Source organism: Pocillopora damicornis, chromosome 4, assembly GCF_964200805.1.
Source record: "Pocillopora damicornis chromosome 4, jaPocDami1.2, whole genome shotgun sequence".
NCBI classification, from domain to species: Eukaryota; Metazoa; Cnidaria; class Anthozoa; order Scleractinia; family Pocilloporidae; genus Pocillopora; species Pocillopora damicornis.
This window is the reverse complement of record NC_142673.1, coordinates 20,448,621-20,476,160: the sequence shown is the minus strand read 5'-3', so window position 1 is coordinate 20,476,160 and position 27,540 is coordinate 20,448,621. Positions and strand designations below refer to the sequence as shown.

General features: G+C 36.7%; 1 protein-coding gene and 1 long non-coding RNA gene across 5 annotated transcripts; both read right to left on the bottom strand.

Moving 5' to 3' along the window:
- Window positions 1–27,518, bottom strand: LOC113685912 (uncharacterized). 3 transcript variants are annotated; one of them, XM_089204862.1, is made up of 14 exons: window positions 27,219–27,518; window positions 24,725–24,770; window positions 23,973–24,053; window positions 8,902–8,946; window positions 8,651–8,701; window positions 5,921–6,055; window positions 5,313–5,410; window positions 4,921–4,989; window positions 4,308–4,356; window positions 3,860–3,895; window positions 2,963–2,983; window positions 2,729–2,749; window positions 1,857–1,973; window positions 1–800 (listed from the first exon to the last, which is right to left on the bottom strand). In XM_089204862.1, the coding sequence occupies exons 1-14, from the start codon at window positions 27,405–27,407 to the stop codon at window positions 376–378; spliced, it is 1,383 nt and encodes a 460-aa protein (XP_089060988.1). In that variant the 5' UTR covers window positions 27,408–27,518; the 3' UTR covers window positions 1–375. The 3 variants fall into 3 exon arrangements, with proteins under 3 accessions (XP_089060988.1, XP_089060987.1, XP_027059296.2); XM_089204861.1 differs by lacking the exons at window positions 4,308–4,356; window positions 4,921–4,989; window positions 5,313–5,410; ... (1 more) ...; window positions 8,651–8,701; window positions 8,902–8,946 and adding exons at window positions 19,053–19,101; window positions 19,667–19,735; window positions 20,886–20,983; ... (1 more) ...; window positions 23,127–23,183; window positions 23,379–23,423 and having other exon boundaries at window positions 27,219–27,514; XM_027203495.2 differs by lacking the exons at window positions 23,973–24,053; window positions 24,725–24,770; window positions 27,219–27,518 and adding exons at window positions 9,506–9,586; window positions 10,271–10,316; window positions 13,143–13,445.
- Window positions 15,307–18,912, bottom strand: LOC149047199 (uncharacterized). 2 transcript variants are annotated; one of them, XR_016186097.1, is made up of 4 exons: window positions 18,787–18,912; window positions 17,854–17,877; window positions 15,632–15,743; window positions 15,307–15,486 (listed from the first exon to the last, which is right to left on the bottom strand). It is a non-coding gene; the product is annotated as an uncharacterized LOC149047199 (long non-coding RNA). The 2 variants fall into 2 exon arrangements; XR_016186096.1 differs by lacking the exon at window positions 18,787–18,912 and having other exon boundaries at window positions 17,854–18,495.
- Window positions 27,519–27,540: the final 22 nt, after the last annotated feature.

Sequence of the window (27,540 nt, the reverse complement as noted above, 5' to 3'; positions counted from 1 at the left end):
GAATGACAAGAATAAAAATTTATTATTGCTACTGCAACACAAAGTGAGGCTGGAAGGTATTTTAATCGTGAAGCGTGTTATCGTTATTCTGTTGAAGGCTATAACCACAGTTAGAGAATAGAAGGCTTACAGTGATTCAGAGCAAGAGCGTGAACGTGACACGACATTTCAACCCGCGATTACTTTGATTTCTCTCAATACTTGGTATCCCTAACTTCTACTAATGTGAAGTCACGACAAATTTCTGAATTTCTGACTTTCTGACTTCCCCCCCCCCCCCCTTTTTATTAGATAAGGCATGATACGAAAACAATGAAAAGCGTGTATGTGCACTTTTGCAAAGTTATTGCAGTTAACCTTAATATTATATTAAACCTATTTGTAACTTAAACAATCAACCAGCTTCTTTTCCCAGCTTTCCTTTTCAACTGACTTTGCGTAGTCGATGTAACTCCGTTTTTGAAGTTCCTTAGGAAGCTTCCTTCTGTCAACATCATCGATCTTGATGACAACTAAACTATCATCTCTCTTTTCCATAAGTCGATGAAGGGCGTAATCCAGTTCTGACCCACAATACTTACTGTTGAAAAAGTGAGTGGACACAACGGCGATGGTTTTCTTGCACTTGTAAACGCTATCCACCATATTTTTCCTAAAAGTTACTCCGGGGGTAAAATCTCGGTAGTGCACACAACACTTCATTCCATGGTTTTCCTCCAAGGTTGGAATTAGGGTGTTTATCACCCACTGTGAGTCCTCGGAACTGAATATAATGAACGCGTCGTACTCAAATTCTAGATCTGCAACAAAAAGCGCATGGGATAAAATATGGTAATTACACTGATCCGAGTGCAATTTGAATAGGTAATAAGATAATTTCGAGTGGAATTTGGGATAAATCAGCACGAGTAAATTTTTCAAAGGCAATTTCTTGTCTTTGATAAATTTATGAGTGCTGATTTATCCGAAATTGCAAGATAAAAATAATCTGATTACCAGTTATTACATATACAAGCTAAGATATGACTCTGTTTTCCTTTTTGGTTGTCTTTATTTCGAGTCATAGCCCGCCAGTTAGGCCGCTTGCCTTTGCCTTGTGGCTAGAATATTCGAGCTTTTTCGTCAATAATTTGCTTCAAACTTTTGAAACCTCTCTCGAGAATAATTGAGCGTTTGCATTCTTTCTCTGTTAGGTATCGGTCAACGGCAGTAACATTACACGAAAACTGTCACACTCGTGATCTTCTGCGTCTTTCGTACGAACTGTTGCGTAAAACTCCGAGAGAATTTTTATTCAGAGCCTCCGGTTCATACTTTCAAATCCGTTTTTGGAAGCCATATTATAGCCAGTTGTTTTTCCTTTGTTAGGTGTTTCTGTTTTTAGAATGCTCCCTCAAACTCTGAATTAAAACGTTATTACTCTCTCCTCATCTGTCCGCTATTTTGTTTTGTTTTGTTTTCGCGAATTACCTGTCAATCAATTCAATTTGAAGTTTCTGCACCAAATTTCAACTTCCTACACTGTTTGGGATTATACGACGTGTTATCAGCTAATGACCATGGTTAAATTTTGCATTTGTAGTATAGGGTCTGAAATCATACCCTTGATTTCGAAATCGAACGAGCGGGCAGCTTGAGTTTTATTTGAAATCACAAGTATTATTTTCAGACAAAAATTATGCTCCATTCCGTTCATTACCACTTCATTTCATCTGTTTTGAAATAACAAGAAATCAGTCGCACAGATACAAATTTTTAAATAAAGACCCGATTTAGAGGAAAAATTGTGTTTCGTAAATAAATGACTTAATTAACCACCTTCACTAACCTTAATTCTTATTGAAAATGATACTTACCTAACGTTGGAGGTAAAGGGCGACGACGACAATAGAAAACTATCAAGCCAATCAGAACAATTGCAACTATTGTAGAGAGGACAGCTGCAATAATGGCAGTACCTTTCTTATCACTGTCTGTAAGAGAGAGATGAGGCATATTTCTAAAAAAAAATTGCTGTATGATCGTGTATATTTACTGCATATGAGGCATATACCGTTTTTGCGATAAAAAAGAGAAAAATAAATAATTTAACCATTCCCAGGTAGCAATCAAAACTGCCAGTGACAAACTTTGAGATCGTATGTTGTGGTTTTTCAAGAAAGTTGTCTCTGTACCAAATATAAGTTTTTTTTATAGGATAACGCAGAGACTAAGGTGAGGTTGCACAATATCAGAAAAACAACTTGCCAACTAGCACCTCACAATCACCCATGGCTGACAAAAAATTTCGGTGTCCTCGACTCAGTGAAAAGAATAGTAAATTGTGGTGAACAATATCTTCCCACGATCTATATCTTACAGGGAATACGTACGTTTGGGCCCTGATTCACAACAGAGTAATGGTGTCATGAAATAAGATCTCAAATAAAGTATAGCAGACAACAAAAACAGGGAATTAGATCCAACTGCCCCTAACCAACAGGTGCGAATCAGGCTAACTAACATAAGGTTTTCAACCTGGTGGGGCAATATTCCTATACTCCCAGTGTTCCACACTAATTGGTGGAAATTGAACCAATGCAAGGGAAGTTATGAATAGTCCTCCATGTATTAAGCCCCACCGCTTATCCCCCTCTCATATTTCTGTCCAGTTTACATTCGGCTTTCTACATTTTAATAAAATTCCTTGATTCTAACTTTGTTTAAGGCTGTAAATTTTCAAACCTACCTGTAGAATGAGTTGCGTGGACTACAAAGAGAGAAAAAAAATCAGAAGGAAATTACTCTGGCTGTCGGAGCTGGGGTGGTATTTTGAACAGTTCTCTTAAAGAACATATCATAAATAATAATATTATATGTAGTAACAACGCTGATTATAATTGTCTTATAATGTGGAGTTTTTTTTTTTTCGATGAAAGTGACTTTTAAAACTTGGGATAAAGCTTTATATTTTCGAACTTACCTGTAGACTGAGTTGTTTGGACTAAAAAGGAGAAAAAATCAAAAGCAAATTACAAGTTTCCCTATGGCATATATAATATAGAATATATCATAAGTACCAAAATTACAAATAGTGGCACAGATGATTATAAATTAAGACGCATTAAACCGTGAAGTGATATCTTATTAATATAAATAGAACTATAAAAAGGACCCTTAAAAAGCCCACATAATAATCAATCTCTGTTTCATTAAGTTTTTAAGTTTAAGGGGTAGTGGACAGTTGCCCAGATATTGACTGATATTGATCCCAAAGGAGGATAGATGAGAAAAATAGTATATTGACTATCTTAAGATTATTTGCAAATCTAAAAACCTTCCAACACATTGCCCCTTTATTGTGTGAATATTTTAGACATCGTGGCTGCTACCACCCTATTGTTAAGAATAACACAAAACTGAAGCACTACTTAAAAAGTAGTTAAGAGAAGAGGATTCAAGAACGTATCAGGAATAACACCTTGCGAGCTTTGAAAATCAAACATAATATTCCCTCCTGGAACCTTCTCTGAACCCAAGCAGGATAAATTTTTGGAAACTTATCTTGAAAGATCATCGAAGGATTTTTCCAACTGAAAAGACCATTTGAAACTAAAGACAGTATTCAATAAATGGTATCACTGTGCCCACTGATTGGCGGTTAATAAATACGGATTAAAGCTTACACCCTTACGACCACGTCGAGGACATAACTGTCTTTTCTCTACAATAAATTTAATAACTGTTTGATTTAAAAAGAGTATGAGGATGAATATGATGCACTAGAACGGGGACACATATGGTATAGGCTTGAAATTGGAACTCAGGATGACGCTGTACATGAAATTTTGCTCTAGCAGCTCTCCCTCTAAAAACTCACCTAACTCCCCTACGCATGGTGTTGGCACTTCGCAAACTGTATTTAAAATGAACAATGTTTCAGACGTGTAAATCTATCATGCTTTCTTAAAAAAAAGGCTGGCTTTCAGAACGCAGTAGCGTATTAAACACAGATTCTGCTCACAAATAGTGATTGTAATTATAACGATTCCACAAGGACCAAGGTGGTGCGTCACTGGGAAAGTGCAATATTAAATTGTTAACTGATATTTGATAAAAGCATATAAACCGCTGCCGCGAATTTTGAAAGAAAATCTAGTTTTCGTTATTATCTGGTTTGTACTGAGCTAAAAAGATGTAAGAAAAAGTAAATATTAACAGAAGAAATAAACAAATAGACCAGTGAACAAATGCGAATAAACAAAATACAAAACAACCATTAGAAGCTCATTGACTCATTTTTGGCTCAGAGCGTTCACAAAACTTACGGATTGGGAAGTCATAGAACATGTGCACAGGATATGGCAGAGAAGTAATCTGAAAAACAAGATTATCATGGATTTTCTTCAAGGATATATCTAGGGTGTTAAGGAAAGAAATGATTTTCCTAATATTTACGGAGTAAAAACTTGAATGAAACGTCCAAAGACTCTGATATTCGTTTTGTTAAGAGCTTTATTTCTTATCCGATTGATTTCTCCTTTTGACAAAGACTATACATATAGTGAAGTACTTTGTCTAAATCCAAGGACAAAATCACAAAAAAACTGATTAGTCGGGAAAGAAATTAGGTTGAAATAAAAAGGCGAGTATTGTACGTTTTTTATTATTATTATTATTATTATTATTATTATTATTATTATTATTTAACGTTTCTTTATTTCCTTATCTTATTCTTTCTCTTTCAAGTTTTTCTGTTAAATTCTAACAGAAACTAATCTTATTTCGGCATGAGTTATCAAACCAATTGAAACAAAATAAGCAAAGAGCTTTCCCTATTAGAAGAATGGTTTCATCGACAAAACCAACTCGCAAAAGGATTCGAAAGCACCTGAGCAACTATACAATTAAAAACTATTAGCAATTATTTGTGATACTTACGTAAAGCACAAGATAAGAATCATTCATCATTCCGTATGAAGAATTAGTTATGGTAATGTTCGTAGCGTTCTAGAAAGAAAAGATCGCAAAATTAAGGCGGCCCGATGCTATTCTTCCACATAAATGTATTTCCGAGAGGTAAACTATTCGATAACGACCTTATCTTGTAAAGTTTGTAAGCGGTAAAAGAATTTTAAATTCGACAAAGTCTCATCCTAGGTACTGACTCCCAGCATTTTGTTTATCGATTTTTTCATCATGGGCGTGTTTTCCTTGCTTCCCCTTCACACGTATTACACTCACAATAAGCCCTGTGCCCATACGCAAAATAAGTCATCGATCTACATGATTTACGTTACGTCGTCGTTACTACTCAGTCGTCATGCCCTCACCTTATCCAATTCCTTACAATGGGTTTTGGCATCGTTATCGCTGGTGAAATCTATAATTGCGTATATTATTCCGTATCCAGTCCAGTTAGTCAACTGAACTGAAAGAAACAAATACTACAATCTTACTCCTGAATTTCTCGTCATTTCCGTTCATGATATTTCTGTAAGGGTTGTAGAGGTCGAAAAATGAGGAGACGCTTATCAGGTATTCGACAATGCATCGCTGGCCCCTTTTTTTTATTGATTTTATCTCCAGCTCTTAAGCAGCCGTTATTTGTTTTCGTCACGCAACGTGCTCACTCCCTCGGTAATCGTAATCGGGGAGAAATTGCATTAACTGACGGCGAAACCTCATTATTTTGGCTAATCTAGAGTTTGTTTAAGATCACAGACGGTATTAAGATACGTCATCTTTCTGAATGTCCGAGAGAACGTCCCCTTTTTATTATTCCAATCCGCAAACAAAAATTAAATCATAAATAAGATCCACCAAATTAAGTCGAGTTGCATTTACAATGTCGATGAGTTGATATTAAACTCTCTTTTATACCTAAAAAATGACTCAAGGTTTACTTCGATACCGTGAAAAATGCTGGTATTCCACTTACTATCAAAAGGTGTCCATGATATCGTTGCGATATACCTCCCCGTGTTGTTAAGCTCTTCATATGTTGTCTCTACGTCATCGGTAGTGAAGGACTTTTCAACTCTTGACTTGTTCCCCAAGCATCTTAATAACCATTCTGATACCAATGACGAAATGTGCTTAATTTTCACGTAAAATAAACCCTTTCCCAAACAAACCTTTCATTTCATTGGAGCAAACAAACAAACAAACATAGACAATGTGAGAGTAACAGTTAACTAAGAGAGATCATCTACAAAATTAACCTGGGTAACAGCGGACAGAGAGTTCTGATGTCATTTTATGTCTGAGAAACGTTCACTTAGGTAAGCCCATGATATGGAAATTTTAAATGAGGCAGCCAGTCCACTCCCCATAACCCTCTGTAATTTATGGTTGAGAACTGCGGCAACTCGATTCAGATTTGAATTTTGGTAAGAATGTGTTAGGCGAAGAATTATGCCTTTTTCTTTTCAGCCATAGTAAGATATTGTTCCAAAAATACAGTCCAGTAGCCCTGAGAGAGATTATGGTTATTGTAACTGGGTTGCCTTTACTAGTGCAACTCTCAGGCATAGTGGACGATCGAGTAATGAGAATGTGTCCTCGTTTCGCTGTGGATAATCTGCCTCCATCGAGGACTTGTTTGTAGTACAGACATTACAGAGATGCATCAGGAAAGACAGTGAAGTCGATTGTTTATAATTTATATATTTTGGTGTGTATCGAGCTTAATTAGAACATAACATGATTTAGTATGTTGTTACGAAATGACCACTACCATAGGATAGTCAATCAGTCGCTGAAATTACCGCATGATACCTATTTTCTATCTTTACTCCCACTCGTCTCGAAAGTAAGTACATGTTATGCTCCCCATAACATAAGTCACAGGCTCATTTGGAAGATTGCTGATTTAAAATCGGTGCCCACGGTTTGAAAGCAGAGAAAGCGCGAAAATACAAGCTTTAAGAAAATATTTCTCAAAGGTGAGACACAATTAGCACGAATAACGCCTGAAATCGAGAATTTCGTCGCCTTGGCTTTCGAAAGAAATTAACTCAATTTTTAGCTATAATTCTCCTTTAACTAGCCATGATAAAACGCAGCTCGTATTCAGCGAAAGTTTACCGCCTGAAAACGCAAAACCCGCGTTCGATCAGGTTTAGAGTACATGATCATCTACAGCCTCATGGCCAAGCACGCGCGTGAGCGCCACATCCAGTCTTAGATTACAAACATGATATAAGACAAATTACAAAGAAAAGAGTAAAGAGTACCGTTGCCTTACTTTATTGCTTGTCGATACATCACAATAACAGCAGCAAATTAACTTTAAATATCATAAATTGCGGTTTGACATACCCTTTACCTTTAAAATGAACCATTTGACTTTTCGTTGTGGTTACATCGATTCCCAATTCAATCTTTTCTGAACACCATAAAACTTAAAATCCACCATTTGTCCTCCTTTACGGGACGCAAAGTTGATAAAAGTGTTAGAAAGTCCTTTAGTTTTCGAAGCCAGCACGAAGATACTGGTACCTTTTCAAAAATCTCGATGCTTTGTTTTCATCCGAAACCTCTTTTGTAATGCAAAATTAAAATCATTCCACGATGTTAAACCGATTCCAAAAGACGATGAAAAGCGGCCAAAACTTGGTGAAATTCGATGCGAGGGAAGGTAGAATTTTAAATTCCTCAGGTGATGGGCAATAAACCATGTTTCGGAGGCGCAAAACCACTCTTTTCATTGCGAATCGTCCACCATTTTGCTTCCCAGAATCTCTAGGGTAGCTTAGTAGCCTCCCCTAGTATTCAGTAAATATTCAGTATTCATAACCTTAAAATGATTAACCTTGTTGCATTTCGTTACGCTACATTTGTTACACAATTTGTCACACATGTCTGACGAACCCACTAGATGTTCCTTGAATTTCAAGAGGCACATTGCGATCAGCCGACCAGAAATTCGTTATTCAGCTGAAGTGAACGAGAGGAAAATCATTTTTTTCTGTGGAAATTCTACTGCCACTTCCTAAGGATTGGCAAAAAGTCGTAAATGAACAAGCTTCCGATCGTGGGGGAACTTCCGGTCCAAATTCGGCAACGGGAAGTGAAACTGAACAAGCCGATTCATCCCAGGGTAGTAGAAAAGGAGAATATGTGGATCTTCTAGAGTACTCTGTACTTTACAGGATGTTCGCTATTATGGATAATCAAGCAAAAAATTAGCAACCACTCACGCTGCTGTGCAATTATACAAGAAAACCAAGGAAAGGACAATAAAAGATTTAGATGAAAAAGTGAAAATATTTCACGTCCACGAGGGTCAAACGAAATCTGTTAAAGAATTATACGAAGAAATGGAACGTCTGAAAGATGAAATACAAGAGTGGCGAAGCAAACTAAGACTCTCGAAGAGGAGAGAAAAAGGCCAGTGGAAAATATGACTGGACGAGCTACTTGGAGCAGACAAAAAAATTATCCCAAGTGTACTTCCAGACAAATTGAAGAGTTTTTTGCGTCCAGAAACATCAGTGGCTGTGATAAGGCTATGGAAAGAATTACTGTACAAGGCTGTCGATGATTGGGCCCCTGAGGTTGAGTTGCGGTTTGTTTGTATGGTTGTGTGAAAAGAAGGTAAAAGAACGTTATTGATCACGGAACCCTTGTCTGTTTAGTATATATAATCATTCTGTTTCAGACTTACCGGGATATTCTTCTCCGCTGGGATATGTCGGCTTAATTCGTTCGCTGACAACTGCATCGAGAGAAAAGAAATTGATATCATCTTCACTGTTTCACTTTGCTAATTTTGTTGTGCATTTGAGGAGTGAAAATATACACTTATCAAGTATCACGGAGCTAAAATGGAAATTTTAGTCTCGCATTTGTCGCGCACAGTTTTTAACCGAAAACGTTACTATAATGAAATATTTCGCTCACACGTTTTTACTATACCTGATGTGTTTAAGGATGTCTGATTCCTTTGGCTGTTAGGGACATCTGAAAATAATGACAAAATGAAAAAAGGTAATAGAGTAAAAAAAACAATTGACATAAAAATCATAAACAACTACAACTTTTTTCATTTATCTTAACCGAAGAGGCTCAAGACTCAAAACAGCTGAATTAATCTACAGCTAATCTAATTACCATGCACTGATAAATGAATTATGGGACGAATAAGAAACTATTGGTCTGTTGTAGGATTGATTATTACTTTTAGTTGCTATGTTTGTTCTCATCGTGGTTTTTTTTGTTGTAGTTTTTTCCATTTCTCTGGTGACCTTCTTTGTTCAATTGAAATTTCTCCTCCAAATCAATTATAAAATACCTATAAGGATTTGAGATATTGCAATTGAGATATATTTAAAACGTAAAGACTTCTGTTGAAGGCGTCTTGGAAAGCTTAAGAAGTACACTCAAGTTTTAAATAGAAGAATCCGGCCAACATTTAATGGGAATCATTGCAATTTCAGGAACCCTCGGGTCTTACCAAAAGATTAAGTTAATTTCACAGTCCATTCCTGTCATGTGTTCATATGTTTATTAGTTTAATTACCTCGTTTGATTCTCATAATTGACGACGTGTTCTGTGCAGTAACCAGGCGGCGTCGCTCGTTCATAGGAGAATGCTGTTTCCCTATTAGCGAGAGGAAAGTATATACATGGACATGTTTAAACAATAAATGCAAGGGCGCTTCAAGGAGAAGTAAAATGTTTTTAAGTTAAAGAGTCTTAAGGTAAATTATATATGATATATATTCCCTACAACTAACTGAGAGGTTCCATTCACATAAACGTCCTAAATGCGTTTCGTGAGTAAACTGATGGTTGATGAAAGTAAAGCTAAAGCATTGACGATTTCCACTGCGATTCACATAAGGAAAACATCATTACTTCCTCACCCAACGTTCGATCCTCAATAGGGATGGCAAAAACAGAATTTTGCAAGATACCTTCATGCATGCAAACATTGTTACCCGATGACTGATCACGAGCTATCAATGAGCAGCAGATCGTCTGACTGACTCGTGATTTTCTGACAAACAACTCGTTTGTTGGACTGGCTCTTAAACTGTTTGTCTGACCATCTGATCGATCGACCGACTGAAGGTCAGATTGACCGTTTAAACACCAGCTTATTCATTGACCTATTAACTGACCGAGGGAACGCAAAAGTAATGAGAAAGTCAAGTAAAAATATAGATTGAAATTGTTTTCTTAGCTAAGGGTGGTTACACAAAAAAATACACAAAGATTTTGTCTATTTTAATAAGTTAACGCTTAAGAGTTTGCCACCAATTCGTTTTAACAAAATTCATACCTTCCTTTTCAATGCACTTTGCGTAACAGAAATGATCCACTGGTACCTGTAAGATACACCAAAATCACAATTGGCTGAAAAAAGAACCTCAGCCCTCTAGTTATATCACGAGACTTGCATTCCGTTTTAAATATTACGCTTTCAACAAAATCACTCTACCGCGAAATACAATACCAGTGCGTGTACATGTATTCATTAGAGGCTTAAGCTTATGGCTTAGATCACTTCAAATGCTACCTCGTAAATGCAAGAATGAGAGCAATATCGAGAACAGGAGAAGAAAACGACACACTCCAGTCAAAAATGATAAAAAGAAAAATGTCTTTACAGCACTTACCTACACTCATACGCGTAAACATCATCGATACAATAGTGGAGCTCTGTCAGTTATTCTTTGTCTCTGCCTACAGTCAAATATCTGGGAATCTTTGGCCACTTAGTGATTTTAGGTAAAGCTGATGCAATATTTTCTCGAAAATTCAAAGTTTTCTCTTTTTTCGTTAATTGGTAATTTTAAATACATTTTTGTTGTTGTTTCTTTTTCTTACACCTGATTGCAGATTTCGCTCCTAATCTCAAGTGGAAAATTATTTCTTATTGAACTTCAGTGTTCACGATATACAGGTACCTCATCTCGTAATCCTGTTATTCGAATTGAAGCCGATGTTTGTGCTTGTGTACATGCGTTTGTTTCTTTATTTGTGTTTTCAAGTTAAATATCATCGAAACGGTCCTATTTTGGGGGCTGAAACAGATCTTTTTTACTTACATTGCAAATGTTATCATCTCAGTGTTGTTTTTTGTCAGTCAACCAATAATCTAAAGTCTTAAAACATTGGATATAATCACAATATATAATACTAATCACAATATTTCCATCCTTCTTGAACAATTTAGAAGAAATTTGACGGATGGAGTAACAAAAGTACCTGTGGAACTGAAGGAAACTTACTATAATATTTTCCTTTGCGCTCAATGTACTTCCAGTTTGTTTGTCATTTAATCACGCCGGTCTTTGTTACAGAAATTATGCTTTAAATTCATACATTGGATAGAAATATCAACCGTGCTAATGTCACGCCACTCTGTACAGGATGTAGTTCCACCATATCCGTTCGAAAGAGCCCGTTTTAATATTCAGTTGGTATTCTACGCAGTAGACGCCCTAGACATTAGAAATTCCAAGATTCACCGAGGTTATCTGCTTTTCTTCTCTCTCTTCTTTACCTTTTCCTGTTCTATGGATTAACTTCTCATATTTGCTTAAAACACCAGGACAGGAACTCGTGATGTACAAGATTAAGGTAATTTTTCAAGAGTGTTTTAAATTATTTCCCTTTCAATTCTTGATTCCCGTTTTTATCATACAAGTCATCGGCTTTGTACCACTCCTTCATCTGTTACTACGTCACTCTTTGTAACTTAATATAGAGAGAATGTAGACTGAAACCCGTAAGTCTTGTAGAAGATAGAGTGCTGTGTTAACCGGTTATGATTGAAAAAGTAGTTATGCTCTGTATTACCTTTCCATTCAGTCTAAAAGCACTCTAAATTCAGAAGGTAGATAACGTTATTTCAGAACAATGAAACCGGCAACAACGACAGAAAGAGTACACAAATTGTAATACATGTATTTATGAGAAACCGAAGAGAAAAACGTAAAGATAAGGAAGCAAAACAAAATTATCAAAACAAGTATTAACCTTATATAACCTGGGGTTCTATCAAGTCAAAATGAAATAATTTGCAATCCATCGTTTTCCTTCTAAGAATGGCAAAACTACACTTCAATATGAAACTCATAAACCTCTGGAGTGTTGAGAGAATGAACGCGCTACATCACAAAACTCAGCTTAACATCGATTTGCCGGTCCCAAATATTTAACAGAAAAGCTTAAAACGAGAAAAAACGTCCCGTTGCACCATCTAATAAACTATTTCAAGTTCAGAAAGATATATGCTGGTGGCATAAATCAATAGAAATAATTAAAGGTGTTTAAGCCCGCTCCAAAACAAACTATTAACATATCTATAACCTGAACAATATAACCTCCTTGTTCACAAAGGCAAGAATCGAGAAAGACCACAGTAACAAGACAAAGAACGCGCCTTCCTGTTGGAATAGATGCATGTAGGAAATGATTACATAACCATCCTTCGAGAAATTTTGTGGTTTGGAAATAAAACGCTCAAGAGAGAGCTGGCTGGTCTAAATCAAGATAACACATTTTTGTATGCATACAGGCTTGCTAGAAGCTAAGTTGAAATGCTTTGTGGTAAAAGAAGGGCAGACAGTTGATAATTTCTGTTCACGATCGTCCTGGACTCGACTTAGCGCAAATGCATCGCGTGAGTAAATTCCCGTGCCTTGAAAGTAATGACTCATGAAGAGTGCTCGTAAAACAGCTTCACTGAAGCTGTTTTACGAGCACTCTTCATGAGGAGCATAGGAATCATAACCTCTTGAAGAGGTTAAGATTCCTATGCTCCTTAATTAACCTTAAGGGTCTTCTGATATTTGCCTTTCAAAAGGGAAGGTGTCTACTTCCGAAATCTGCCCTCAGCATTCCTTCTTTAAACTGATCTGATATTTTCATTGAAAAGGCGGGTTAGGGCGGGTTTCTGTACATTTTTCTTTAGAACCAAGATGAAATTTGAAATATTGCGCCTTTCTCATACCGTTATAAGTGAGGTTTGATATCCCATCTTAACATCTAGAGTCACAATTCGTCGGAAAGAAGGCCGAATGATTGGGAATGAATATAACATTGCACAAGGAAATTTCTTTTGTAATCTTGCCTATTGCTTTTTACGACTAATTTGTCATTGAGCTAAACTAAACATCGTTCCAAATGTTTGAATTTCTAATTACCTTTTCGCCTGATAGTTCTGCGTCATTGGCTTGAAAGATGATGCTACATCTCCTCAAACAGAGCTCCATCGGCCCTGTTAACTTCGAAGCATTTGAAATTCTAGAAGAACTTCGACACAGCACGGGCACAAGTGCAATATTGCTCCAAATGAGCCCCAAAAAAACTCTGATGAAGAAGTATTCCCACATTGTTTTTCGTCAAGCTTCCTTTGTGCTAAATTTTCATGCACAGACAACTCGAACTGCTTGTATACATTTGGGTAGCAGTCATCTGGTAATTATTCCGGTTATTCTTTCAAGCACCAAATATTTGCTTGTTCAAGAATGCACCAGTTTTAGCCGCACAACGACACACTTAGATTGAAGAAACCCACGAAAGATACAAAAGAGATAATTCAAAACAAAAACAGCAAAGATGGAAACATCAATAAACAGAACGAGGCTGTATGTTGAAGGTTGAAAGTGAACGACACCGACTGCCAGCTACCGAAAGTTCAGAATAAATGAACCGTAAGGTTGTATCGTTCACACTTAAGGCTCTCAAAGAGGCTTATGTGAATATCCCGCCACTCAGACGTCATTTGATGTAAAAATAAAATCACCTCTAACTTCCCTTGGAATACAGGAAGTAAACAAAACGTAATTCAAGAAGATAAATTTATCGAACTGTCTAGCATTTGCTACAATATTCCAACTACGTGCCGAAATGTTTTAAAATGGGTACGCCACGATTTATTAAGTAGATTTTTGGGAAGCGGTAAGCTTCCTTCAGATCAAATCAAATTTGAATACAATACCTTATCTTGCTGGGAAAAAATAACTCAAAAATTGTTATGAAAGGATCGGACAGACCACTATGGTAGCGATCAAGGAGTAAGTTATAATCGTGATATCTTCAAACAGAGGAAAAGCGATATAAGTTTTTAAACATTTAGCGGATTATAATTCAACGACATAGTTAATACAAAAGTCGTTTAAGTTCCTGGAGACGCCACTTCATGCTGTATCCGACGGTAATCAGATCTAGAGGGCGTGCCTGTGCTTTTTCCGCTTTCTCTGTTGGACTCTATATCGATTTTCTATTTTCTCTTGTGACAAACCACATTTAAAGTTCAATGGGTAGAAGGTTCTTAGCGCTTTACATACTGTTTCCAGTCAAAGACACACGACTAATCAGGAGTGACAATTAATTGGTTGATATAGTTCTTTTCCTATTTAAAAGCATCCCATTCAAAAACTGAAACCACAAAAGCTTCTTATCAGGAAAAGGCTAAGACACATCTCAGAGCGTAATTCTATGGGCAAAAAAAAGCAAAAAGAAAAACCGAAAGAGCAGTTATTTTCCCCCATCTTAACCGATAGCATAGATGGCCTCGTTACATAAGCGGCCAGTGATTTTAAAGTAACTCAAGCGGCAATTTAAAGTGAAGGCATGAGGATTAGGTCCAACACTTATGGAAAAAAAACAATTATCTTAGGAAACGAATCTTTTCTTCAAGGATTCGGATCTCTCGACACAAAATTCTCTAGCAAATTGTTCGTCTTCAAGATCTTTATCACCCTGAGATTTAGATACCATTTGTATTCGGCGCACCTCTTAAAACAAACAAAAATTCTATAATTTTTAGGTCCATATTGCCTCTTGATTTTTCAGTAACAGATTATAAATGACCAAAAAATGATGTTGCAAGAGCTCAAGAGTGGCTCAGGAGGCGCACTCTTTTTAGCCTTCCTCTTTTTCCTCTCTTCCTTTCCAGTTTTCCTTTCTGCATATCTGACTGAAACGTAGTAGCAATAACAATCACTTTTACAAGACATTTTCAAACCTAAAGATCTGACCAACATTTTCTCTTAAGTTTCCTTTTCAACCGATTTTCAGCAGGAAGTTTGCCTATGTTTAATAACAAATAAGCCATCATCTTTCCTTTCCCTCGGTGTATTGATGGCGTAATCCAGCTCTAACTCACAACTCTGCTTAATGTTAAAAAAGTGATTGGAAACTAAAGCGCTTGTCTTCTTACTTGTTTTGACGAAAGGAAATTCCAAGAGTGAGATCTCAGTCAATTAAATTTTTATATAAAAAGCTGAGTTACGAGCGTATTTTGAATTGCTCTTCAATTATGATGTACTGAAGGGAAGACGCATAGAAGATATCACCATTAACAATGTTTTCTGCCTCTTTATTACATAAAAACAAATAGATCACATGTTTCCCTGCATTTGTTTAGTAATCGATAACAGACGCTTGGCAACACGGATTCTTTTTGTTAAGTAACGCAATGCACACAACACTTCAAGTCTTGGGAGCTGTAAATAAGGAAGGCGTGGTACTCAAATTCCATATCTGAAACAGAAATTTCATCAGATTAAACAATTAATAACCTTAAAAATCGACGAGAACCTGAACTAAAACCGGCCGGTGGTGAATGTTACACAGTTCTTTTGAAATTTTTAAAACACGAAGTATCGGAAAAAACAACACAACTTACCAGGCAATGAAACTCACAGACGTCGAAGACGATAGCGAAAAAAGTATAAGAACAACAGCACATGTTGAGGAGATGGCAGCTGCCATGTTGGTAACACTTTTTTTGTCGCCACCTAAAGAGAAAGAGAATTTTTTTGGTGATGACTGCTGTATATACACAAAACACGAAGGACAAATATTTACGATTCAAAAATGACACTTTGACCTTACAAGACTAAGAACAGTCGAAATTATTTGAATTAAAGACATTGGACTTTTCTCGCGAAGAGTTGTTGAAGGTCTCAATGTAATAACTGTCCTAAATGTAATAACATTCGGCCCTAAATGTAATAAGCCTTTAATGCAATCGTTTAACTCCGTCAGAGCATTGTTGTTGTAGCCGACATTTACAGTGAGATGTTTATGTGACAGCTGTTGCACTAAGGAATCCTCTGACCAATATTTGGTATATTGAAGGCTCGTTGATCTTAATCAGCGTCTTTTTATTTGCTAGAGACGCAAGTCGATAAGTAAGACCACAAACCCTTATACTGATGTGCTTTTGGCATCAAATTGACAGACGTGAAAACAATGAGAACGTTGGCCAATACCTCTCTTTATGTTATGGGCTCAGACTCTTTAGTGCAACAGATTTTGACGATGTATTTGTGTGATCAGTGCTGAAGTTAACACTTTATGAACCAAATTACAAGGAAAAGGAAGTCCACTGACCCATACGTAAGACAAATTCCGGAATCGGAAGTGAATATTTTGCACTGTATTCTCTTGCTAGATTTGGATGGGTCTGCATGAAATATATTCATATACGTTACTGACCAAGCGTGAGGTCAAGATGGATGGATATTGGCCAAGTTCTTTTGTTGCGTTTTTGTGGACCGAGACGAAGTCGGGGTCCATAAAAACGCAGAAAAAGAACAAGGTTAATATCCAGCCATCATGACCCAATAAGCTTGGTCAAGAGAGAAAACATATTCCACAGTCGATCTCAAGTCGATCTTATTTATGGTTTTTGGTCTTTATCTCTTCTCCCTGCCATGAGGGGAGAAAATGAATAGATAAATAAATAAATGAAAAAAGAAAGCTCATCAGTTTGCACTTATAGTTATAAGGCACATGAACTGATTATCGAGGTGGAGAGAAGCCATACAGGGATCCCAAGTTCAAAAAAATGTAAATTCGAGCCTACAAATTGTCCTATAGGTCAGCGGACTCCCTTGACTAAGTTTGTAATCTGGTTTATGACTTGCTAACTCGATCACTGATCACACAAGTATTACGTTATCACATTTTCCCAAAGTCGATTGTACCAAAGAGTCTGTGCCAGTGATATTTGGAGAGAGTTATAGGTCAGCGTACTCATTGTTTTGACAGCTGTCATTTGATGCTAATTGTTTATCAGTGTAACGGTTTGCAGCCAATGCTTCTCGACTTAAGTCTAGCAAATAAGAAGACGCTGATTAATATCAACGAGCCCGCAATGTGACATGAATACTGGTCATAGGATTTTTTGGTGCAACAGCTGTCACTTCAACATCTCAATATGGATGTCCGCTATAACAACATTGCACTGGCGGAGTTATACGATTGTATGGGAGGCTTATTTCATTTAGGACTAAATGTTATTACATTTAGGCCTTCAACAAGAGTGTCATCATATACTTTACAATTTTTCCTTGTGCAAACAAGAGTAGATTTTTATAGAAGAACGTGGAGGCAATAAATAGTTTCTTCTTTCAGGAATTTATGAAGGGCTTGCTTGCTTCTAATAAACTTTCCTAAACAATCTGAAGTCTGGGAATTTTTTCAGCCGAATGAATAGAAGGGTACGTTGTAGAACCATTTCTTACAAACGATACCTTTGGCCCTGATTTACAGTTACCGCGGCGGAATCACGTCATGAATGAGATATCAAACAGAGTTCATCAAACAAGGAGCGGCATGAACTGGATCGAGTGACTTCGAACCAGCTGCGTATCAATGAAGGAATTTCGCTCTGGCAAGGCATGAATTCTATACTCCAAATGTTCAACGTCAGATCCGATTGTTTCTGAGTTTTGAAATGTAATTGAACCAGTCCCCACCCCTGTTTATCACTCAGTTTTGCTTCTACTTTACCAATCAAATCCAAATTTGTCCATTCTAATCATTGTTATTTTATTCCAAGGTGAGAGGTATTTCGTAAGGACAATTTTGGTCAATTAAGGCTGTTAATTGGAAACCTACCTGTAAACGTAGGGCGTCTCTGGGCTGCAAAAAAGGGGTAAAAGAGAAAATAAAACCATCAGAAGGAAAATTGCTAATAATAGAGATTGGTTGCCACGTTTTATACTGCTCCCCTTCAAGGAGGGAATTAGATCGAATAGTTTTGCATATTCAAAGTCTCCACCCCTTCCTTTTTTATCTATTTGTTGAGATTACCTATACTCCTTCAAGTATAGCCTTTTAATTTTAAAATTTTGTTGATTTAAAACCTACCTGTGAGAAAAAAGTTGATTGACCGATGAAAGAGCAAAGGAGGATAGATAAGAATAATAGTACATTGACTACCTTAAGATTACATGCAAATCTAAAAACCCTCCAACACATTGCCCCTTTCTTGTGTGAATATTGCAGACATCGGGGCTCCAACACCTTGTTATTAAGAATAACACAAAACTGAAGCACTACTTAGAAAGCAGTTACGAGGAAGGATTAGGGAACGTATCAGAAATAATACCTTACGAGCTTTGAAAATCAAAAATAATTTTTTCTTCTGGAACCTTGTCCGAACCAGAGCCGGAGAAATTTGTGGAAAATTATCACGAAAGATCGTCGAAGTATTTTTCCAACTGAAAAGACCATAAGAACCAGAGGCAAATACCGCATCTTTTTCAAAGCTTATTTTGAAACTAAAGACAGTATTCAATAAATGATATCACTGAGCCCACTGATTGGCGGTGATTAAATACGGATTAAGGCTTACACCCTTACGACCACGTCGCGGACATAACGGTCTATTTTCAACAAAAAATTTGATTACTGATTGATTTAAGAAGAGTTTGAGGATGGGGATGATGCACTGGAACGGGGATACATATGGCATAGGCTTGAAATTGGAACTTGGGACGGCGATGTAAATTAAATTTTGCTGTAGCAGCTCTCCCTCTGAAAACTCACCTGACTCCCCTACGCATGGCGTTGGCACTTCGCAAACTGTATTTAAAATGAACAATGTTTCAGAGATGTATAAATCTATCATGTTTCCTTTAAAAAAATGCTGGCTTTCATATCAAACACAGCTAAAAATATGTAAGAAGAACTAAATATTAACAGAAGAATAAACAAATAAACCAGTGGACAAATGCGAATAAACAAAATACAAAACAACCATGCATTAGAGGCTCATTGACTCATTTTTGGCTCCGAGCTTTCACAAAACTTACGGATTGGGAAGTCATAGAACATTTGCACAGGATATGGCAGAGAAGTAATCTGAAAAACAAGATTATTATCGATTTTCTTCAAGGATTTATCAAGGGTTTTAAAGAAATAAATTATTTCCGCAACATTTACAGAGTAAAACCCTGAATAAAACGTCCAAAGACTATGATATTCGTTTTGTCAAGAGCTATATTTCTTATCCGAATGACTTCTCCTTTTGACAAACGTTATACATATAATAAAATACTTTTGCTAAATCCAAGGACAAAATCACAAAAAAACTGATTAGTCGGGAAAGAAATTGGGGTGAAATAAAAAGCCGAGTATTATACGTTTTCTTTTTGTTTTCTTTGTTTTTGTTTGTTTGTTTGTTTGTCTTTTTTTTATGGTTCTTTATTCCCATGTCTTCTTCTTTCTCTTTCAAGTTTTTCTGTTAAATTCTAGCGGAAACTAATCTTATTTCGGCACGAGTTATCAAACCAATTGAAACAAAATAAGCACAAAGCTTCCTTTATAAAAAGGATGGTTTCAAAGACAAAACGAACTCGTAATAGGATTCGAAAGCACCTGAGCAACTATACTATAAAAACTATTAGCAATTATTTGTGATACTTACATAAAGCACAAGATAAGAATCATTCATCATTCCGTAAGAAGAATTAGTTATGGTAATGTTCGTAGCGTCCTAAAAAGAAAAGATCATAAAATTAAGGTGGGCTGTGCTATTCATCCTTATAAATGTATTTCCGAGAGGTAAACTATTCGATAACCACCTTATCTTGTAAAGCTTGTGAGCGGTAAAAGAGTTTTAAATCGACAAAGTTTCATCCAAGGTAGAATACGCCTAATATGTAAACGTTAATATTTTGTCCCACAGAGAGATGAAGGCCATTTGTCTTAGAAAAAAAGCGGAAAAAAGTAAATGAATAAAAACAGTTGAAATGTTCCTTACAATGGCAGAAAAGAAATCCTATCACATTTTCAATCTATACTTAAAAATTGTGCGACCCAAACATAGAGCAGGTGTAACTACAAATGATAACAAGAAGTTCAGGAAAGTAGGCATTTGATCGACTATTACATCAGTTTATCGTATCAGAGCAACAGAACGCGCAATTTATGCGACGGTATCAAACTCCGTCAAATAGGTTAGATGTATGGACAAAAACTGGAGCAATGACCATGGAATAATGAAACACTTCGATCCTTTATAATTTTTTTCCTCTCGAATGACCCCTCGTTGCTTTCCCATTTCGTTTGCACCCTAAACAATTCTCAGAGAAAGCCGTGGGATGTATCTCGAGAACCAAAAAAAAATGATAGTGTAATAATATGTCCTAATTCGATGAGTGAACATCTACATGTAATACCAGCAGACTTTTATTACCTAGCAATTTCCGTGTCCCTAAGAAATTCAGAACGCAAATCGCAAAATATCCGATCATCGAGGCGTATGAAAATCATCAACAAAACGATCACGTATAGGGGTCCTTCATAACCTTACACGTACACCGCCATTGACATTGTTGATCCTAACAAGAGGCAGGACACTAGTGAGGTACGAAGTTGGTATATCGCCCAACCCGCCATTGAGGTCCTCTGCAGCTCAGCGGTAAAGCTTCGGACCATGAAATTGGACAATACCAGGTTCGCGTTCTCGTGATGGACCTAAGTATTTTCTTTTCTTCCCCTTTTTTCACTCTCCTCTATATTGTGCCTTTCCTCCCTTTCACACGTGTTACGCTCACAATAAGCCCTCATTGATCTGCAGTTTTGATACATTTTAAGATGGTTTACGTTACGTCGTCTTTACTACTCAGTCGTCATCCTCTCACCTTATCCAATTCTTGACAATAGGTTTTGGCAGCGTTATCGCTGGTGAAATCTATTATTGCGTATATTATTCCGTATCCAGTCCAATTGCTCAATTGAACTGAAAGAAACAAATGTTACATTCTTACTTCTGATTTTCTCATCATATCCGTTCATGGTGTTTCTGTAAGGGTTTTAGAGGTCGAAAATGAGGAGACGCTCATCAGGCATTCGACAATGCATCGCTGGACCCTTGTTTTTTTCTCATCCATGCAAACGAATTGATTTTATCCGCTTCTCCGCCAGTCCCTTTAACAGCCATTATTTGTTTTCGTCACGCAACGTGCTCACTCCCACAGTAACCGCAATCGGGGAGAAATTGCATGAAGTGACAGCGAAACCTCATTATTTTTGCTAATCTGGAGTTTTTTAAGCTCACAGACGGTATTAAGACACATCATCTTTCTAAATGTCCGAGAGAACGTCCCCTTTTTATTATTCCTATCCGCAAACAAAAATTGAATCATAAATAAGATCCACCAAATTAAATCGAGTTGCATTTACAATGTCGATGAGTTGATATTAAACTCGCTTTTATACCTAAACAATGACTCAAGGTTTATTTCGATACCGTGAAAAATGCTGGTATTCCACTTACTATCAAAAGGTTTCCATGAGACCGTTGCGATATACCTCCCCGTGTTGTTAAGCTCTTCGTATGTTGTCTCTACATCATCAGTAGTGAAGGACTTTTCAACTCGTGACTTGTTCCCCAAGCATCTTAATATCCATTCTGATACCAATGATAATATGTACTTCATTTTTACGTAAAACAAACAAACCTTTCATTTCATTGGAGCAAACAAAGAAACAAACATAGTAAATATGAGAGTAACAGTAAACTAAGAGAGATCATTTGCAAAATTAACGAGGGTAACAACAGACAGAGAGTTCTGATGTCATTTTATGTCTGAGCACCATAAAACTTAAAATCCACCATATGTCCTCCTTTACGTGACGCGATTTTGCTCAAAGTGTTATAAAGTCCTATAGTTTTCAAAGCCAGCACGAAGATACTGGTACCTTTTCAAAAATCTCAATGCTCTGTTTACATCCGAAACCTCTTTTGTAGTGCAGAATTAAATTCATTCACGATGTTAAACCGGTTCCAAAAGACGATGAAAAACGGCCAAAACTCGGTGAAATTCGATGCGAGGGAAAGTAGAATTTTAAAGTCCATGCGCGACCGGCAATAAACCATGTTTCGGGGGCGCAAAACCACTCTTTTCGTCGCCAATCGTCCACCATTTTGCTTCCCAGAATCTCTAGGGTAGCTTAGTAGCCTCCCCATTTATTCATAAGTAACCTCGTATTTATTTTTAACCTCGTTGCATTTCGTTATACCACATTTGTAACACAATTTGTCACACATGTCTGGCGAACCCACTAGATGAATTTCAAGAGACAGATTGCGATCAGCCGACCAGAAATTTGTTATTCAGCTAAGGCGAACGAGAGGAAAAACCTTTTTTGCTGTGGAAAATCCACTGCCACTTCTTAAGAAATGGCACAACGTCGTAAATGAACAACCGTCCGATCGTGGGAGAACTTCCGGTCAAAATTCTGCAACCGGAAGTGAAACTGAGCAAGCCGATTCATCCCAAGGGCAATAGAAAAGAAGAATATTGGATCTTCCAGAGTACTCTGTACCTGACAAGATGTTCGCCAGTACGGATAATCAAGCTGTGAGGCAAAACATTTGCGTCTATTTTATGAAATTTGCTCATGCTGCTGTGCAATTATACAAGGAAACCAAGGAAAGGACAAAAATGATTTAGATGAAAAAATGAAAAAAGTTCAGGTCTACGAGGGTCAAATGAAATCTGTAAAAGAGTTATACGAAGAAATAAAATGTCTGAAATGTGAAATACAAAAGTGGCGAAGCAAAACTAAAATTCTCGAAGAGGAGAGAAACAGGCCAGTGGGAAATATGACTGCACGAGCCTACTTGGAGCAGACAAAAAATCTCTCGTAAATGTACTTCCAGACAAAATGAAGAGTTTTTTGCGCCTAGAAATATCAGTGGCTGTGAAAAGGGTATGGAAAGAATTTCATCTTATATACAAGGCTGTCAATGATTGAGCCCCTGAGGTTGAGTTGCGGTGGTTTGTTTGTATGGTTGTACGTAAAGTAGGTAAAAGAACGTTACTATCCATTAAACCCTTGTCTGTTTAGTTTATATAATCATTCTGTTTCAGACTTACCGGGATATTCTTCTCCGCTGGGATATGTCGGCTTAATTCGTTCGCTGTTTGGGACAACTGTATGGAGAGATAACAGATTGATATCATCTTCGCTGTTTCACTTTGCTAATTTTGTTGTACATTTGAGGGGTGAAATGGTGGTGCGAGTATAACAGAGCTAAAATCGAAATTTAAGTCGCGCGTTTGTCGACACAGTTTTTAACCGAAAACATTGTTATAACGAAATATTTCGCTCACACATTTTTACAATACCTGATGTGTTTGAGGATGTCTGATTCCTTTGGCCGTTAGGGACATCTGAAATAACAATAAAATAAAAAAGATAATAGAGTAAAAAACAATTGACGTAAAAATCATAACTTTTTTTATTTATTTTAACCAAGGGGGCTCGAGACTCAAAACAGCTGAGCTATTCTACAGCTAATCTAATTACCATGCACTGATAAATGAATCATGGGACGAATAAGAAACTATTGGTCTGTAGTAGGATTGATTATTACTTTTAGTTGCTATGTTTGTTGTCGTCGTGGTTTTTTTTGTTGTAGTTTTTTCCGTTTCTTTAGTAACCATCTTTGTTTAATTGAAATTTCTCCTCCAAATAAATTATAATATACCAATAGCGAATTGAAATATTGCGATTGAAATATATTTTAAATGAAAAAAACTTCTGATTTGGAGGCGTCTTGGAAAGCTTAAGAAGCACACTCAAGTTTTTAAATAGAAGAATCCGGCCAACATTTAATGGGAATCATTGCAATTTCAGGAACCCTCGGGTCTTACCAAAAGATTAAGTTAATTTCACAGTCCATTCCTGTCATGTGTTCATATGTTTATTAGTTTAATTACCTCGTTTGATTCTCATAATTGACGACGTGTTTTGTGCAGTAACCAGGCGGTGTCGCTCGTTCATAAGAAAATGCTGTTTCCCTATTGGCGAGAGGAAGGTATATACATGGACATGTTTAAAGAATAAGTGGAAGGGCGCTTTAAAGAGAAGTAACATGTTTCTTAGCTAAAGAGTCTTAAGAAAAATTATATATGATATATATTTTCTAGAACAAAGTGAGAGGTTCCATTCACTTAAACGTCCTAAATACGTTTTATGAGTAAACTGATCTTTGATGGAAATAAAGCTAAAACACTGACGATTTCCACTGCGATTCATAAAAGAAAAACATTTTTACTTCCTCACCCAACGTTTGACCTTAGTATGGATGGCAAAATTAGAATTTGCAAGGTGCCTTCTTGCCTGATCACGAGCCACTGAGCTATCAATGTACAGCAGATCGTCTGACTAACTCGTAATATTCTTACAAACAACTCGTTTGTTGGACTGGCTATCAAACTGTTTGTCTGATCATCTGATCGATCGACCGACTGAAGGCCAGATTGACCGTTTGACCACCAGCTCACTCGTTGACCTATTAACTGACCGAGGGAACGCAAAAGTAATGAGAAATCCAAGTAAAAAATCGATTGAAATTGTTTTCTTAGCTAAGGGATGTTACACAAAGAAAAAACGAAGATCCAATCATTATCTATTTTAATAAGTTAACGCTTGAGAGTTTGCCACCAATTTGTTTTATCAAAATTCATACCTTCCTTTTCAATGCACTTTGCGTAACAGAAATGATCCACTGGTACCTGTAAGATACACCAAAATCACAATTGGCTGAAAAACATTCCGTTTTAAATATTAGGCGGTCAACAAAATTAATTAACGAAATACAATACCAAGGTGTGTGTGTGTATTCATTATTGAGGCATAGATCACTTCAGCTTCAAATGCCACCTCGTAAATGCAAGAATGAGAGCAATAACGAGAATAGGAGAAAAAAAGACACACATATATACGGTATCTTTATTCATACACGTAAACATCATTAGAGCACACGCGATCGATGTACTAGTAGAGTTGTGTTATCCTTTGTCTCTGACTGTGGTCAAATATCGAGGAAGCCGTGGCGACTCAGCGATTTTAGGTAAAGTTGGTGCAATATTTTGTCGAAAATTCAAAGTTTTCCATTTTTTCATTAATTGGTAGTTTTAAATATACTGTTGTTGTTTCTATTTCTTACACCTGATTGCAGATTTCTCTCCTTATCTCAGGTGGAAAGTTATTTCCGATTGAACTTCAGTGTTCACGATATTCGTGCTTCATCTCGTAATTGTGTTATTTGAATTGAAGCCGATGTTTGTATGCTTGTGTGTTTGTTTCTTTGTTTTTTTTTTCAAGTTAAATACCACCGAAACGGCCCTATTTTGGAGGCTGAAATAGACATTTTCGATTTACATTGCAAATGTTATCATCTCAGTGTTGTTTTTTGTCAGTCAACCAATAATCTAAAGTCTTAAAACATCGGATCTTCTTGCTTATCACAATATTTCCATCCTTCTTTAACAATTCTTTTCCGTTTGAATATTCACTTGTTATTCTACGCAGTAGACACCCTAAACATGAAACCATCTAAGATTCACCAAGGTTATTTGCAGCTTCTCTTTCTTCTTACCTTTTCCTGTTTTCTAGATTAACTGCACACATTTACTTAAAGCACCAGGACTGAAACTCGAAATGTAAAAGACTGAAAATGATTTTTCAATAGTGTTTTATAATATTATTTCCTTTCCAATGCGTGATTCCCGTTTTTATCATACAAGTCACTGGCTTTGTGTGACTCCTTCATCTGTTACTGCGTCACTCTTTGTAACTTAATATATAGAGAGAATGTAGACCGAAACTCGCAAGTCTTGTATTAGATTGAATATTATGTTGACCGGATATGATTGAAAAAAGCAATTATGCTCTCTATTACCTTTCCATACAGTCTAAATCAGAAAAACGACAGGAAAACGACAGAAAAATGCACAAATTGTAATGTATGTATCTATGAGAAACCGAAGAGAAAATTATCAAGGTTATATCAAGTCAAAGAGAAGAAAAATTGTAATCCATTGTTTTTCCTTCAGGGGTTTCTAACTCATAAACTTCTGGAGTGGTTAGAGAATGAACGCACCCCATCACAAAACTTAGCTTAACATCAATTTGTCACTCCCAAATATTTAACAAAAAAAGCGAGGAACAAGAAAAAACGTCTCGCTGCAATTAAGATATCCATAACCTTGAGCAAAACAATATTAGCTCCTTGTCTATAAATGCAAGGATTGTGGAAAAACATAGTAACGAGACAAAGAACGCGCCTTTCTGTTGAAATATATGCATGTTGGAAATGATTACATAGCTATCCTTCGAACAACTTTCTGGTTTGGAAAGAAAACGCTCAACGCAAAGCTGGCTGGTCGAAAACAATTTTAACTTTCATAGCTCGGTAATCAAACCATAGTAAGATATTTTTGAATGCATACAGATTTGCTAGAAGCCAGGTTGAAATGCTTTGTAGCAAGAAGGGCAGGCAGTTGATAATTTCCGTTCACGATCGTCCTGGACTCGACTTAGCGCAAATGCATCGCGTGAGTAAATTCCCGTGCCTTGAAAGTAATGACTCATGAAGAGTGCTCGTAATACAGCTTCAAGAGGTTAAGATTCCTATGCTTAATTAAACTTAAGGGTCTTCTGATATGTGCCTGTCAAAGGGAAGGTGTCTACTTCCGAAACCTGCCCTCAGCATTCTTTCTTTAGAAACTGATCTGATCGGATTTCATTTGGAAAGGCGGGATAGGGCAGGTTTGTGTACATTTTTCTTTAGTATCAATCCAGATGAAATTTTAAGTATTGCGCCTTTCTCATATCGTCATGAGTGAGGTTTGAAATTCCATCAGAACAGATCTCTCGTCAGGCTAAAATTTCTCATCTAAATAGAGCCAAAAGTCGTCGGAAAGATATCCGTATAACCTTAAACCTCGTTATAAAAAAGTTATTTGGTAGAGGAAAACAATGGCGAAAACAACACTACGATTGAGAAAGGTTTCAAGAAGGCTGAATGATTGGGAATGAATATAACATTGGACATTGCCCAATTTTCCAATTGTATTCTTTACAAGAGAAGTTCTTTCGTAATCTTGCCTGTAGCTTTTTACGATTAGCTACTAGCAACTAAACTAAACATCATTCCAAATGTTTGAATTTCTAATTACCTCTTCGCCTGATAGATCTGCGTCATTGACTTGAAAGCTGATCCTACATCTCCTCAAACAGTGCTCCATCTGCCCTATTAACTTCAATGCATTTGAAATTCCAGAAGAACTTCGAAACTGCACGGGCACAAGTGCAAAATTGCTCCAAATGAGCACAGAAAAAACTCTGATGAAGAAATATTCCCACATTATTTTTCTTCAAGCTTCCTTTGTGCTAAATTTTCAAGGCGGTTATTCCGGTTATTCTTTCAAGCACTAAACTGTTGAAGTATACACCAGTTTTAGCCGCACGACGACACTCTTAGATTGAAAAAACCCACGA